This window comes from Xenopus tropicalis, chromosome 4 (genome assembly GCF_000004195.4).
Source record: "Xenopus tropicalis strain Nigerian chromosome 4, UCB_Xtro_10.0, whole genome shotgun sequence".
Lineage (NCBI taxonomy): Eukaryota > Metazoa > Chordata > Amphibia > Anura > Pipidae > Xenopus > Xenopus tropicalis.
The window spans coordinates 75,562,201-75,579,038 of NC_030680.2; the positions used below are offsets into that span (position 1 = coordinate 75,562,201).

Sequence of the window (16,838 nt, forward strand, 5' to 3'; positions counted from 1 at the left end):
TACGAAAAAATCACCAGATTTTGCGCAACATTCGGAATGGCAAAGAAAAAGTCGCGATCATTTTCCGAAAAATCGCCAAATACCGATCATTAAGAAAAAAACGCAATCGGACGCATTCGGCCCGTTCGTGGGTAAGTAAATGTGCCCCATAGTGTCATATATATATGACACTTTTCTAGCTGCTAAGTACTTGCACAACAGTGTCCACTTATGAAAATACGGATAAAAAACAGCACAAAACCATATTCAGCAGCCCTCCTCACTACTTGCAAACCCTTCCTTGCCTAATACAGCAGCTGTCCGGCAATAAAATTCAGTCAAATGAGTTAGCAGCCATTGATTTTTTTGGACTCTCCTAGACAGGAACTAAACACAGCGACAGCACGCTGCCCCGCCCACATCATGATCACATGACTGTGACAACAAGACTTCCTTAAGGTTTCTATAGTGCTGCTGTGGCTCTGCTAGGGAAGGGAACGAGAGATTCGAATCAGGAATCGTGGTGGAGCAGCGGTACACAAGAAAGGCTTCTCCAGAGGTGAGGGCTGCTGTGAGTGGGAAATGGTGGGGGTAAACGCTGCAGGGGGACAGAAAGGGGTTTGTATTGTCTGTGCTGTAGGGGGTATGCTGTTCCATGCAGTTCCTTGCATGTCTGGGACAAAGCATTGTTCTAACTTGCTGGCTCAGGTGGCCGCTGAAACTAAAAGCAAGTGCTGGAGTACCTGTCTGTAATCAGTGGTTTGCAGTGTGTAGGTTGCCAGCTTGCTAATGTTAATTATGCTTGATGCCAATGTAATTAATAACATTTAAGAAGGGCAGTATTTCTTTTTCTACAAAAGGTGACAGTGCTAGCAAGGTGATGTTTATAGGGCTGCTTCAGAGTGATTTGTACAGGGCTACTGCTGGGGGAGTGCAGCGTTACTTTATATAGGGCTGCTGCTGGGGGGAGTTAAGACTTGTACAGGGCTGCTGTAAGATGCCATAGGCCAGTGGTTCTCAACCTGTGGGTCGGGACCCCTTTGGGGGTCGAACAACCCTTTCACAGGGGTCACCTAAGACCATCGGAAAACTAAGATTTCCAATGGTCTTGGGAATCATTTTATGGTTGGGGGTCACCACAACATGAGGAACTGTATTAAAGGGTCGCTGCGCTAGGAAGGTTGAGAACCACTGCCATAGGGAGTAAATATTTATTGGGCTGGTGTGGGGCTTGTTTGGCCTTTGTGTAGTTGAAATGCCAGGGCCTATTTTGAATCCCACTCCGGACCTGATCACAACCATGCATCACTATGGGGTACTCTCAGGATGATGAGCAGGGTTGGCTTTCTGATTGTCACATCAGGATATCACATATTAGCTGTGTCGTACATGTTTTGGCAGACTCCAAGCTGGCTCTGGCATGGGTTTTTTCAGCAATTGCTTTCTTCTCACCTTTCTCATAACACCAAGCTTTCAAGAGCATTTATATGATAGCTAACCCGTTACCAGTTTCTCCTATCTCAGCTTTGGCTGTCTTTGGTTCCCTTTGTGTTATACTGGGTTGTTTCTCAATGCCTTCCTTACCTGGTCCCTGGATTTTGGTGGACGGCCTTCTCTAGTTAGTGTTACAGTCGTACCATATTTGCTCCATTTTTAATCATAGATTAAATGTGTTAAAAGGATGTTTACAGTTTAATTATGATTTTTATAACCCAACCCTGTTCAGTATAGGTATGGTATCTATTATGTGGAATGCTTGGGTTGTCATGTGATATTTTAATTGCACATAGGTAAATTCTATTCAATGGATTGTATGACTTCTGTGTGTCACTTGGTTGCACAATCTTATTTATGGGTTTCACATCAAAATGGTTTTATATAGTTTTATAAACTACGTAGATAGATTTCTTTTCCACTTTGACATTAAAGACTACTTTGATTAGTGATGTAAAATTCAAATTAAGTTCAAATGAAAAATCTAATCCATACAGTAGCTCTAAATATGCAATGCACTGTATGTAGAGAGCTGTAGCAGGAGCAAAGTGTGATCTCATAAACCACTCCATTTTTGTCCACAATGTAAAATGGGCTGTCTTGGACAGTCAGTCATTAAGCACTCTATACAAGACTTATCTGTGTTAAGTGGGGTCATTGATAGATTCTATAGGGAGGGTCTTTTTCAAACTACTGTATTCTACCATGAAGTCTCCCATAGGAGCAGAAACAGAAAGGAAAGCTTCTGCAAGGCATTAAAACTCCCAGAATTTGGTGGTAAAGGTCACAAGGTCACAAGGAGCAGCCCATCAAATGCACTGGATAAGTAGACACTGCAAATGAAGGTAAGAAGAGAGTTTATTTTTGATTAATGGAAACTAGCCTGCCATCTTGGCATTAGTTTAGGACCACCAACTGGTGAGGAGGCCTAAACCCATCTAATATTGTAGACATTGCTGTGATCTTGATACAGCTGTAGCTGCCTTCATGAGCATATTGATAGCATGAGCTCTTCTTTACTAACTAGCTCTAGAGGTAATGAGATTTCTTGGGGAAAAAATGGAAACACATCATCTGCCATTCTGGTTTCTTCTACCTTGTTGTGGGATGGTACTGGGCATATGTTTTGTTCTTCTTTGAGCTTACAATCTGTTTTTTCTATTGAATAGTATCTTAAAATTTAAAAGTTAAGGTCATTGATGATAAACATGTATAATAGAGGTACTATGTAAACAGGGGTAAATAAGCTATGAACAACATCTCCAGTTTGTCATTCAAAATGGTTCCTGGTTGCTACTGTCAGTTGAACCCTGGCAACTAGATAACAGTTTATGTTCCAAACAGGAACAATGTCACATACAAACTGACAAAAGTTGAATATCAGGTGCAAATTGTCTTAAAATACCACAGTATAGATCAGACTTAATGTCTAAGGCAATTAATTCTCTTTCATCTCTTGAAATATAGGTTTCAAGGCTATAAGTATGGCATAGTTACTTTCTGCTGGTAAAGCTGTTGTACAGTGGCAGTAGCCAGGACCACCAAAAATAATCCCATACAGCTAAATGTTTGGTCCCCTTTGCCAGTTTAAGGCACTCATTTTAAATAACTCTGAGTTCCAGATATTGTTTTTAGTGCTTAGGAGGGTGAGGCTTCAGGGCACAAAAATTTCCTCATAAAGAAAATTTGCCAGGCCTCCTACAACAGTACTGAACATCCTTCCTCAATGGCGGTCCTACTAATAGCATTAATGCTAGATAATCTGTCATCATTCCATTTAAAAGGGCACAAGTTTCCTTTTAGGTTTTTGGCATTTTAAATTAGAAAGAAAGTTAATAAATAGAAAGAAAGTTAATAAATAGGAGTAAGCCAAAATCTCATTTTGTAGGAAAGCTATATCCTGTTCACAGCACAAGCTTAAGTGTGCTACAGTGGCAGCCTACCATTTCTAGAGACTATTTTATCAGCCAGTGCAGCTGCTGCAGGGAGAGAAATAGTTAATCCTACCCATACTAGAGTCTGCTTGGTCAGTAGTTTCCAATTTTGAGTTGCTTCCTGTTTGAAAGAGTAAAAATGTGCTTCTGCTTCTTCTTTAAAAAATCGGTAAGAGGGTAAGGGATTAAGAAGCTGTGTCTTTTTGGCTGATAAAATGTTCATGTATGTAGGTGTCAGTTTTATGAGAGTGGCAGGGTAAGGGATCAATGTTAGTAGTTCCTTAGTTTTTGAATATGTCATAAGAAATGCATAATATTCTATCCTACATTACTGTGTATAGGAAGCCATTAGGTTAGCATCAAGTAATGCTACATTTTGAGCAGGTAACAAATCCATTGGGAAAAAAGCCTTAAATGTCTATTTTTCCATAAGCCTTAAAGGGCATCTATTATGATAAAGCCATATCTTAATTTTTGCCAAAGCACAATATAAGTCATTTGTTTTATATCCTTATAGAGAACCTATAACAGAAAATGTCTTTCCCTCATTGAGGTACAGGCTAACAAAGCCCTCACTGTGGATGGCAATATGTTATGCAACTCCTATTGAATTAAGTTTTTTTCCCAGGGCCAGTGCATTTGGATTTGTTGGGGGCCTTCTAACATATTGGCACCCCCAGTGAATCCACATTTTCTTGTCCTTTAAGCTATCCCTGACATGTCTAAATATACTGCATGTGCAGTGCATAAAAAAAGCCTTGTGCTCATACCAGCCAGCTTGCCCATAGATTTTGTTGGGATGCCATTTTTAGGCATTAGCCTTTGGCTAAACATTTGGCTAATGATTAAGTTAACTTCAGTTTTTACAGGAAAAAATCTCTGAGGTACCATCAGAATGCTATGCTATATAGCTACCCATAAAAGAGTAATATTAACTTTTTTTTTTAATCCCTGTAGGCCTAGAGTTTAATTATGCTTTAACTACTTATGAGTTTATCATTTTTCTGCAAATGTTTCCACTTGCATATAGTAATGTCTTCCTTTTTTTCTGCAGTGGTAAATTCTGAAGACCGATGCTGTGACCTACTGAACAATTACAATGTCCCTTGGGAATGTGGGTATCAATGCGGACTATTCATGGGATGCTGGGGAGCGTGCCCGTCTCCTGCAGAGTCCCAGTGTCGCAACCCCAGAGTTGCGTAGATCGGCTGGAGGAACATCGCCTGCTGGAGCTGTGTTCATAGTGGTTAATGCTGCGCTTGGAGCAGGGCTGCTAAATTTTCCTGCAGCGTTCAGTGCAGCTGGGGGTATAACTGCAAGCATATCACTGCAACTGGTGAGTGAGAGGTATATCCCAAAGCAGTAATTTGATTTTATAACTTTACTTCATCACCTTTGCAGTTCTTACATGTTGTGTCTCAAAACCTAAAATAAAACTATTATGTCCTACTTGAATCTCATGTGTCTCTTTTTCTTAGGTTCTTTTACTGTTCATTATCAGTGGGCTGGTGATCCTTGCACACTGTGCAGATGCATGCAGCGAGCGTACATACCAGGAGGTGGTACGGGGTGTATGCGGACGCACAGCTGGTGTGTTCTGTGAGGTACTTATTGCAGTGTACACCTTTGGCACCTGCATTGCTTTCTTCATCATAATTGGGGACCAGCTAGATAAGCGTAAGTAACCCTTGTTCCTTTCAGTATAGGAGAGTGTGTGTATATGCAAAAATATTATAAACCTTTCAGGTGCTGCTATTATATTGTATTCCTTTGTAAAACCCCAAAAATAGGAAAAAAAGCTTTAGCAGGTCTGCAGGTAACCACTACCCACAATAAATGTTTTGCAGCAGACCTGCTGAAACTTTTTTCCTATCTTTTTGGTTTTTACAATTGTATTTGGTTGCAGCACAGAGCAGCAACTAGAAGCTAAAGCTTTCCTTCACAAGTACTTCATACAAAGTTCACCAACAATTTTTATTTTATATTGTATTCCTTTATGCAATATCATGTTATCATTGCTATTGTTGGGATTAATATTGTTGCACACTAAAGATAGCCCTGATCCCTACCAATGTCCAATAGTGTTATTCTCTTAGCTTTCAGTATGACCCCTAAAAACACCAGCAGAATATGCAACATGTTGGGTTAAACACGTTCTGTGGTTCTGTTTCATTGCTGTGGTAATATTTGAAAGACCATGGACCTGGATATACAAAAGACCTGCAGAGGTATCAGTACCTGCCTCAGCTAAGTTCTGTTATGCACGTGTGATCTCACCCACAATTGCAGTTAAAAGTAGCCATCTGTTTTGCTTAAAAGGCCAGTAAACCCTCACTTAAAGACCTTGCCAATGAAGCCTCTATACCCCATATCCTGGGATAAATGCTCTTCAGGGAGTCCTCCCCTATCACACCATACAAATTTGGTATTCCTGAGATGAGAGGGTTTTTGCATGTTTTTTGTGCAGTCTATGAGGATATATATAACTCTCAGTCACCTGGTACTAGCTTGCACATTGCACATTGTTTTCCAAGATTTTATGTTGACTGGTTTAGTCCTTAATCTATGCACATTTGTTCTGTAAACGTCATGTTATTTGGAAAATTAAATATTAACTTTGCTTTTAAATGCCTTTTTGTTTAATGTTATGAACAGTTCTGGGAGCAATGATGCACACTAAAGCAGAAAGCCCTTTGCCATGGTATGCAGACCGAAAATTCACTATATCTGTTACTGGCATTTTACTCATCCTGCCTTTGTCACTACCTCGTGAGATCAGTGTACAAAAATATGCCAGGTAAGAAACTGCACAGGTATAGGGTACAAATGAATAAAATGCTTGCATGATTTTTTTGCTAAGTTTGTAATATTCTAGATCCACTCTAATTCACATTAGCATTTTTTGGGCTCTTCTCCACTCCATGTGAAAGGATGCAAGATCTCTGCTCTTTTTAGTTGCACTATCAGTGCAGCTTCATGGAGCTGCGTGAGTGGATACAGTACTGTGGTCTGGAGTTTAGGCTGTAGATGGCTTCTGGAGATTGTAGTTCTGCAAACAAAGCATAACTTTACCTTCTCTACCAATAATGCATTTCTCAAATTAGATATTCTCCTTTTTGCCTCTCTTAGTTTGTCTGTTTCATGTTTGCATTTTGACCTTATTCTTGTTTGTTTTACACTGTTAGCATTCTGTAGTGTTTTTTAGTTTCTCTTCCTTGTACCAGAATACAGATTTCCCAGTGTTGGCTTACTGTCTTTCCCACAGCTTCCTCAGTGTTCTTGGAACATGTTATGTGACTGTCATTGTCATCGTCCGATGTATCTGGCCAGACACTACGATCCCCTCTCATGATATTCCATCCAGGTACCCTGATTACCTATTACACATTATTATAAAAAACAAAAATAAAATTACACTTTTAATAATTGCTTAAATGAGAGATTGTATGCCTACACAGTGTAACCTTTTGTCCATGCCTTTCATGAAATACAGATTTGATAAGTAATGAAGTGGTTGCTGATTCATCATGAGGTTTTCTTCAGTGTGCAGCATATATAGGAAGTTTGTTCTGTCAAGGATACCATACTAATCTTGCCTTTGGACAAAAACAGAAATGTTTTAGTATATTTAAACTATATCTGTATCTTTCCATTCCAGCACTGTTATTAAGAGGTGCTAAAACAGCCAAAGCTCTCCTCTGTGTCCTACTAGATTCCTCTGGATTTTACTGTATCATTTTCAAACTAAAGTTTGGCTGTATATTTACATTTTTACACTTACTTAAACTAGGTACAGGTGTTCAGTAGAGTGTATTGGCAGAGGGAACTCCCTCTTTTTGGTGTGTCGATTATGGGCAGTGTTTAGCTGATGCACAACAAAGATACACTTCAGGAACCTAAGAATTTTGCTGTGGAGTAATTTTTTTTTGGTTATCCTTATCTGTTAAAGCAGTGCTGTCCAACTTCTGTGGCACCAAGGGCCAAATTTTTTCTGGCCTACATGGTGGAGGGCCAATAATGGAAGGCAGTTTTGACCACTCCCTTTGTTTTTAAAACCGCACCCACTTTAAACCACACCCATGTTATCACAAGAGCTTTTCAGACCATACCCATATTAATGGTGGTAGCACAACAAAAACCCAAATGGTTGGTGTAGGGGTATCACCCTTCATTTATATGCCCTATGCTACTTGTGTGTGCCATACTCTGCCTGCCCTATGCTGCCTGTGTGTGCCATAGGGCTCCTGCCTTATGCTGCCTGTATGTGCCATACTCTGCATTCCCTACCTGTGTGTGCGCCATACTTTGCCTGCCCTATGCTTCCTGTGTGTGCCATAATCGGCCTGCACTACTGTGCCTGTGTGTGCCATAATCGGCCTGCACTACTGTGCCTGTGTGTGCCATAATCGGCCTGTACTACTGTGCCTGTGTGTGCCATAATCGGCCTGCACTACTGTGCCTGTGTGTGCCATAATCGGCCTGCACTACTGTGCCTGTGTGTGCCATACTCTGCCTGCACTACTGTGCCTGTGTGTGCCATACTCTGCCTGCCCTATGCTGCCTGTGTGCATGGCACACAGGCAGCATAGGGCAGGCAGAGTATGGCACACACAGGCAGCATATAGTGACACAATGCTGGCACTTCTCCTAGTCTGAGGTGTGAACAGGTGAACAATGCGGGTGCTTACAGTCTGAGGCTGAAGTGTGAACAATGTAGGGATTAAAAGGTAAAAACAATACAGGGGATTACATGTTTAAACAATACAGGGGTCCACAGCCATGCAGGGGGGCAGTTAATCTAAGTACTGATACCATTTAAATCTTACACAAATGTAAACAGTCACAGCAGCCAGACAGGTGGGGGGCCACACAGAGGTTGGCTGCGGGCTGCCAGTTGGACAGCCCTGCGTTTGTAAAAGCAAACCACCAAAAGCAAACAGATCCTAGTGCAACTTTATTTTGTATTGATTTTTTAATTTGATCCATACGTAACTATAACTTTGGTGCTTCCAGCTCTGAAGTTCATCATACTGTCTTATCTCTGCAGTGGAAATTAATTTTCAACAATATGTTTGGCCTAAGTTTTCATGTGCTTGTGCTGCAGAGAGAAGATGGAGAAGCTGCCATCCAATTTTAATTTCTGGACATCAGAGAGGGGGCTGTTGGATATGGGTAGGGGTGCCACAGGCTGTGAGATAATTGGTCCCTAATACAGAGTTGCAAATTTTAAGGGATTCTAAAACTCTCAATTCTAAAAATTCTCTCAAATTTGTTGGTTGAGCTTACAACCCTTTTATATTTCCACATTCTTTTTCACACTTCCCTATATGTTTCTTCACTTGCTTCTAACTTGCTCTCTTGTTTGATCTTCAGCCCATCATCGTGGCTTGCAGTGTTTAATGCTGTGCCTACAATCTGCTTTGGTTACCAGGTACTATATTATGATTTATATTTTGTGTTGTGCTTATTTACAGTTTTTAGTTTTTTTTTTTTTCTAGCTCATTTGCTTGTTTTTTGTTTTTTTTTTTTTTTCTTCTTCTTTTCGCCATCACTTTTTGAGAAATCTATTTTTGTTTTCCTTTGCAGTGCCATGTTAGCAGTGTTCCTGTTTATGGAAGTATGCAGCAACAGGACATTAAGCGCTGGGGTTGTATAGTGACAGTTGCTATGTTCATAGCTCTTTGTGTTTACACTGGCACAGGTAAGCACAAACCCTAGGGAAATGAATGCCTTTAGTAATCTTGAAAGAGATAAATAAAATTGTATTTCTCTATGGGGGAATGTATTGTGTTCAGAGATCACTTGCATCCACACCAGTCTTATCTGGAATGCTTGGTACAAATATGGACATTTGTTGGAGTACAGCTTAATACCAGGTGCAAAATACATAACATTTTAGCGTATAATGAGTGTTATCCCATTGCGCCATCCTCCTTAAATAAAGGGTCCACCTACAAAAGGTTTCCTGGAGACACAGCTGTGCTTTCCAGTTGGAAGTGTCTTTATACACTTTGAGAACCACAAGAGAGCTAGCATGTTGTAACTTTGGTCCTGTCAGGTGCTTAAAAGGAAATTTTGCCAAGTAACTGAGATGTTAAATATTCCCTATGATTTTATGGTTTTGCTTACATTTACAAACACCTGACACATCAGAATGTTTCACTTGGCCCAATAAAGTATAAACTGCCAGTTAGGCTTGAGTTTAACATACTCTATTTCATAAAGAAAACTGTTAAAATGTTTTTTTTTCATATAATGCATATTGCATATATGCTTCAATAACTGGCAGCTTGTAAAAGTATTGTTGACAAAGAAATATTTGTTTTGTTGTAGCTTGCAAATCTATCTTCTTACATGTATGTTTATTGGATGACTTATTTTACACACTATGATTTCATTCCTTTGTTTACTTAAACCTAGGTCTCTGTATCTGTAACTTTATAAAATCAGCTTGTAAAGTCAGAGATGGACTTGTGTTAGGACAATTCTTTAGTACTCCTAGATCATCTGTTGCATTAACGATGCAGTTCTGTAGTTGATATATGCTTTATTTTAAGTTGACCCTACCATTGCTATAGCAGCTTAATGAGCTGTTTAATTCTTTTTTAGGGGTCTGTGGATTCCTCCTCTTTGGCTCTGATGTGAACCAGGATGTTCTTCTATCCTTTCCCTCAGATGATATTGCTGTAGCTGTAGCTCGGGCATTTATTATTCTGTGTGTTCTGACATCTTACCCAATTCTACATTATTGTGGCAGGTGAGTAGTTTTTTTCTTGTTTTTAAAGATTCTGTAGGGGATCAGACAACTCTTTTCCCCTGTTTTTCTGTCTGTGACATCATCCAGCCCAGCTACAGACTGGGGAGAAACCGGATTGGCTGGATGCCCCAGTGCACTGTTGGCAGCTTTTGGAATTGAGATCCAGAGTGAGTAGCCAGAACTAGATGTTGTATGTTCAGACTGCAAAAAGAAAAGTCTGTTGGGCTGCTGGTGATTACAAAGCGTGTCCCCTGGTGAGGACAGGTATTGTTTGCGTGCTTGCTACGTGGGAGCAGCCACCTTTCCAAAGGGGAAGGTACTTTGGTGCAGGTAGCGATACCTGGGGGGCTTAAGAGCTCTTGGGGTAGGAACTGAACTGAATAAAAAGGGTTGTGGTCTATCTGGATCCAAAGTTGGGACTGGGCACCTACAGAGACTGTGCCAGGAGTGGATAGACTGCATGGGTTCCTCAGGGCAGGATAATCAGCTATCAATTTCATCCATGTTTATACTATTTCAACGGTTATATAAAGTTATCCATGCTGCAAAGTGTGTGCTAATTAATTTTCCTAGTGGAAATCCCCTTGAGGTGTCCTCCTCAGTGTTCGACTAGCTGGAGGCACTGCACTAAAATCCCAGTTTCCAGTATCTTTCACATTTGCAAAGAGAACTAAAAAAATCTCCTGTTAATCAAGTATACAGCCCAAAAAAGTGAGTGTGCCAAGAAAGGGTTACAATTCCTTTTGCATTTCTGCTTTGTACCTTTAAATATTTTCTTGCTAACATGCCAAGTTATGTAATTCTTGTAAAGCTGGAAGTGTCTTACTTTTCTATACAGTAATTCACTAATGTATGAATCCGAATCACATAATCCGATCATTTCTGATGATCGCAAATGTCACGAAAATTCTTTTCGTTTAAATAAGAAAATTTCGTACTTACGATCTAAAAGTTCAGAAATTTTTTTCGTTTGCGAATGGCGATCCGATTTTCGTATCCCAACGATCGTAAACAGCGCAAAACCCTTTCTGACTTTGACATTTCAATGCATGATGTGGGAAGCTTTCCAAAGGACTCAATGGCACTTTGCAGCTCCAACCTGGCCAAAAGAAAGCCACGATACTGAAGCTTGAATGAATTCCAAAACTTTGGTATTCGTTGCGAGAAATACGATTTTGTTGCCAAAGTACGAAAAAGTTGCACAAATTAACGAATATTTTGTAGAAAATACGCACAGTTCTAAAACTTAGAAAAAATAAAAAATTTTTGCATTTGGACTCAATCGTACATTGATGAATGTGCCCATAAATGTGTCTGTGTGGAGAAGTTATCACATTAACAGTGGTCGCAGAAAAAACAAAGACAGAATAAAGTCCCCAGTAGTTACCTTAGCTTGGAAATAAGCAGCACTGATTTATTCACAATATGCGAGAATTAATGAAATATATTTTATCTGGCCTTTTCTTGCAGAGCAGTTTTGGAAGGCTTGTGGCTTCGTTTCACTTCACAGGAGCCTGGTGAGGAGCCCAGTAAAGAAAGGCGCCGCAGGGTCTTGCAGACTGTGATTTGGTTCCTACTAACTCTGCTACTTGCTCTCTTTATCCCTGATATTGGGAGGGTTATATCTCTTATTGGAGGGCTTGCTGCCTGCTTCATATTTATATTTCCAGGTTAGTGATTGTCTCTAATATTTACATTTCATTTGCATTAGTATTTCTGAGGATTTTGTGTAATGGTTTATTAAGTGTGTTAAGAAAAAGTAATAAAATTGAATGTATGTTTAAATTGAGTAGTGAAAAGAGATTGAGTTTGATTTTCACAAATTTGTAGTCACTTGATACTTTTTGTATGCCTGAGATTGCTCTTGTGTAATTGTACAGGAGTCAAGGGCAGGTATAGTAAAGGCAGTAAACCTCTACACGAAAAACAAATCAAATACCTTGTACAAAATAGTAAGGTCATGAGTAGCAGCTGTGCATTAAAAATGCTGACACCTGTGGACATATTTTTGCTACATGTATTCTCTTTTCTAATGGTTGTCTGGAATCCTGTCACTTAATCCTTCCAGGGGATTTTCTTTATGTCCCAAAAGATAGTATAAATGCACCACTCCCTTTTTGTAAAATACATTATTTCAATATAATTCACCCCTGTTCCATATGCATAATTAGATATTTGGCACACTTTGTGGAAGTTGTTGGACATCATATTCAAGTTTTATTTCCCTGTGGATTACCAATCTTGATAAGGAGTTATCGGGGGAAAACTTAACATATAGGAATTTTTGTATGAATAATGTGCATATATCGGCAGGTGTAATGGACACTGTAATACTGCCATGTGCCTTCTCCTTACTCTCACCTTTTTCTTTAAAAAAAGAAAAAAAAACAAAAACCCACAAAAAAAAAGTGGATTTATTACCAACATGTATTTATAAAGCAACAGTGTAGTACAACAGGTTAAAGACATTGAACATGCTACTGATACTGACAGAAAGTAAACAGATCCCTGCTTAAAGGGGAAGGAAAGGCAAAGTCACTTGGGGGTGCCAAAATGTTAAGCACCCCCAAATGACTTTAACCGCTTACCTTGTACCCCGGGCTGGTGCCCCTGTTAGGAGAAAATAGCACCAGCCCGGGGCACCTGTAGCGCAGCGCTTCCTCCTTCCGCCTTCCACTTCCTAAACTGCCGGTGGCCGGGCATGCACAGTAGAGCGAAAAAGCCGACTTAAATGTTATAAGTTCGGCTTTTCACTCTACTGCGCATGCGCGCACAGCGAAGCCGGAAGGAGGAAGCGCCGGCAGCTACCCCGGGCTGGTGCTGTTTTCTCCTGACAGCGGCACCAGCCTGGGGTAAAAGGTAGGCGGTTAAAGTCACTTGGGGGTGCCTAACATTTTGGCACCCCCAAGTGACTTTACCTTTCTTTTTCCTTTAAAAGAGTTTACAATTCTAGAAGATGCAGTGAAAAATATTGATAGAAAATTAGTTGTATCTCATGTTTCTTTCTTGAACAGGTCTCTGCCTCATTCATCTTAAGCTATCTGAGATCCATGAGCATAAGAGCAAAAGGTAACCATTACCTTCATTTTGGTTCACGTGCCTTTTCAGAGTGTCACATGATATAGTTTCAGCAGGTATCAATCATAGGATTTTCTTCTTCACTTTATAACAGTATCCTGCGGTGAAAAAGCCAGCTTTTTTTAAATAGAGAAGAAAGTTGCATAGAAACCAGAAGAATTCTAGTAAATATCACTCTCTACATCAGGGGTCCCCAGCCGCCGGGCCGCGGACCAGTTCTGGGCCGTGGACGGCATGGCAGTTGGCCGCAGCGCCCCCCCCCCCCCAGCGCGTTGCATGTGTTGCACCCCGCCCCCCTCTGCCTCCGGTCCGTGGAAACAATTTTTTGCCTCCTACCAGGCCGTGGTGCTAAAAAGGTTGGGGACCCCTGCTCTACATTATACTAAAAGTTAACTCAAAGGTGAACAACCCCTTTAATCAGCTGGTTTACAAAATTGTTTTACGAGTAAGAAACAAACATGCAAAACATTCAGAAACTGCTTTTAATAGCATCTTTTAAATTTTATTTATCTGTTATTTATATATCTTATGTATATATAGCACCAACACGTTTAGGCAGAGCTGTACTGAGATTATACATGATTCACATCAGTCCCTTCCACAGTAGATCTTACAGACCAATTTCCCTATCACATTCATACACAACAGAGTCAATTTTATAAGAAGCCATGTTATTGGAGTATAGGAGGAAGCTGTAGTACCCAGGGCAAACCCACACAGAAACAGCAAGAACATACAAACTGTGCACAGATAGTGCCCAAGCTGATATAGAACTCAGGACCCCAATGCTGCAGTGCAGAAATACTACTTGTGCACTTTAAAAACCAAACTGTGAAAAAACACCTTTAAGAACTGTAGGAATACTAGAAGATACTTAGAATGCATTTTATGAGGACATAATTAGTACTGTATATTTGTATACCCTTTTGTTACAGGCTTTACTGTGAAACCCACCCAGTGATGCATTAATTATTCTCTTGGTACTAATGGTCTTATTCTCTCTGCCTTTTGCTTTTGTAGTTGGTGGGCACTGCTGAGTTACGGTGTTAGCATGGTCACCATTGGAACATTTATCTTTGGCCAGACCACTACCAAAGCCATCTTTGTGGATCTACTGGGATAATCTATGAACTTTGATACAAGAGGTTAAAGGAACTGTAAGGCATTACTTGAATACTGGACATCTCACATGATTCCTTTTTTTTGGTGTTCTGCAAGGCATTACTCAGACACAGTTCTAAAAATGCACTGCAAACAAGTTTTTTTGATTTGCTAATGTAAGCAAACCAAAAATTATGCTTATACATGCCAAGCATTAATCACTGTATAATTAACAAATAATTATTTAATTAGGACACAGGACCAACTACAGAGATATACATTTGCTACAGCAACACTTCTGAGAAGAACAATTTTAATATATATGTTAAGGTCTAAATAAGAAGATTGTCTTGATTGTCAGAAAACAAAACAATCTCATGTTATGATCAATGCACACTTTACTGTATATATTTGGGTTCAGTTATAGAAATAATTCAGAGGATTAAATGTTGTTGGATAGCCATTTTCTGTATAAACCCAGTGAGGAATGTGTAAGCAAACAAAAAGCATTACATTATCTAGAGATGGTTTGGGAATCATTTCTTACCAGGTTTACTGTTAAAAACTAAATATTCAACAAAATCACATAACTGTAGGTGCACTATGAAAGTTTATAATACATTGGTTTATAGGCAAATAGTGACACACTCCTGTTAAAGTCCAAAACATGTCACTATATCTTAAATATTTACTTCCTTATGAAAGTGGCTATTTCTATAGTCAGTCAGTATCATGGCCGGTGTGTCTAGCTCATTTCTATAAAGCCATAAAATTTTGTGTGATGAAATCACAGTTGCTTGACCAATGTTGAGCTGCCTTGAGTTGATTTTCAATGTGTTATTAACTAGGTGGAATATAAATTCGTGTTTGCAGAGTTATAGACTTATCAGTTCAAATTTGGCCCACAGCCAATCATTTAGATACCCCAAATGCTGGTCTGAATATATATTTAAAAAAAGCAAGACATGGACAGTTATTTTATGTGAAGTGTGTATTCCAGATTTCTGATACCCAGACATTTTGGTGCAGCCTATTGTGTTCAAGGTTAGGTTCTCTGATATTCTGGGAACCATCTTTTTTTTTTTTCTTGTTAATGTGCAATAGCATGTTTTGAAAGGGATTTGTTCTTGTATGAATAGAAAACCAAATGGAATATCTGTATTTTTTATTTAAATGTTTACTACAGCATAGAGCAAAGTGCATCCCCCTATCTGCTAGGAACATGGTTCATTGAACAGCAATATACTCCTGCGTTCCCCATAATCTCTGTAAAAACGGCTTGTTCAAATATTAGTTTCTCCATTGCAACATTTTAAGTTCTATTTTAATTTTTTTTTGTCTAAGTCACATGTCCACCTTAGTATATTGAGCTTATTGGCAGGAAGATCACATGAACAAGCACACAAAAGAGGCTAATTTATTGAAGCATGAGTTGTACCAAATACATGGCCTGTGCACAATAAGGGTACTGATTCTTAGGCTATTTAGACCAACAGAAGATGCTACTTTTTAATAGGTAAACACCACCAATCAAAACAATAAAAAACAAGTTTTTGCATGCAAATATACATGAATTTATATATAATGTCATATAGAAATAGCACTAAGCAATCATGTTAAGCTTATATGTAGAGTTCATTGCTAATAAGACTTAAAATTCAGCATTTAGCCTTATGTTAATTAACTATATAATTAATAATAAGTGGTGTCAAATTCAGCATTTACAATTTTTATACAGCCATGAAGGAAATCCATTTAACCTCATAATAATTTAGTTCATAGCTTTACTAGGATCCCAAGAAATGTGTGCCACTATGTTATCATTTGATTTTTAACAATTATGCTCTGTGGGCCACAAATGTGATACCTTTTTGGATAATGGTGTCCTGTAACCTGGGGACAACAGGTTGGGATTAGAGAATAGGTTTGTTTTTCTCGAATGCCCTGTAACTGGCATCCCTCCAAACCACTACTTCATAGAGGTCACTTCTTCTGTAGGGGCTAATTCTTTAAAGGAGCAGTTCAGTGTAAAATAGGTAGACTTCGCAAAAAAAAAAAAAATGTTTTTAATATAGTTATGAAGGCAAAAATGTAATCTATAAGGCTGGAGCGGGCAGATGTCTAACATAATGGCCAGAGCACTACTTCCTGCTTAACAGCTCTCTAAGCTGTTAGCAGCCAGTAACCAATCAGTGACTTTGGGGGGGGGGGCATATTGGACATAACTTCAGTTAGTTTGAATTTGAATCTGACCTGCTTGCTCACACACTAACTGAACAGTTGTGTCCCATGTGGCCCCCTACAATTAGTCACTGACTAACTTAGAGGTTAGAGAGCCGAAAGTAGTGTTATGGCTATTACATTAGACATCTGTCCACTCCAGCTTTATAGATTATATTTTTGCCCAACTATATTTCAAATATTTTTTTTATTTTGCTCAGTCTATCCGTTTTACCCAGTTTCATTTTTACGCTGAACTGTTCCTTTAAGGTTAA

The 16,838-nt window shown here is 39.3% G+C and overlaps 1 protein-coding gene across 2 annotated transcripts; it reads left to right on the top strand.

Annotated features, from left to right (window-relative positions):
* Positions 1–363: 363 nt before the first annotated feature.
* Positions 364–16,332, top strand: slc38a7 (solute carrier family 38 member 7). Of its 2 annotated transcripts, XM_002931658.5 has the most exons (12): positions 365–538; positions 2,195–2,318; positions 4,462–4,743; positions 4,886–5,084; positions 6,063–6,204; positions 6,673–6,771; positions 8,781–8,838; positions 8,994–9,108; positions 10,017–10,164; positions 11,635–11,834; positions 13,179–13,233; positions 14,263–16,332. In XM_002931658.5, the coding sequence occupies exons 3-12, from the start codon at positions 4,507–4,509 to the stop codon at positions 14,363–14,365; spliced, it is 1,356 nt and encodes a 451-aa protein (XP_002931704.1). In that variant the 5' UTR covers positions 365–538; positions 2,195–2,318; positions 4,462–4,506; the 3' UTR covers positions 14,366–16,332. The 2 variants fall into 2 exon arrangements, with proteins under 2 accessions (XP_012817092.1, XP_002931704.1); XM_012961638.3 differs by lacking the exon at positions 2,195–2,318 and having other exon boundaries at positions 364–538.
* The last annotated feature ends 506 nt before the right edge of the window (positions 16,333–16,838 follow it).

Bases quoted from the DNA above. Each gene is read 5' to 3' on its own strand.
- slc38a7 (XM_012961638.3), top strand. From the start codon at position 4,507: ATGTCCCTTGGGAATGTGGGTATCAATGCGGACTATTCATGGGATGCT. The intron at 8,839-8,993 runs GTACTATATTAT...TTTCCTTTGCAG, and splicing joins CAATCTGCTTTGGTTACCAG to TGCCATGTTAGCAGTGTTCC. The intron at 9,109-10,016 runs GTAAGCACAAAC...ATTCTTTTTTAG, and splicing joins TTGTGTTTACACTGGCACAG to GGGTCTGTGGATTCCTCCTC.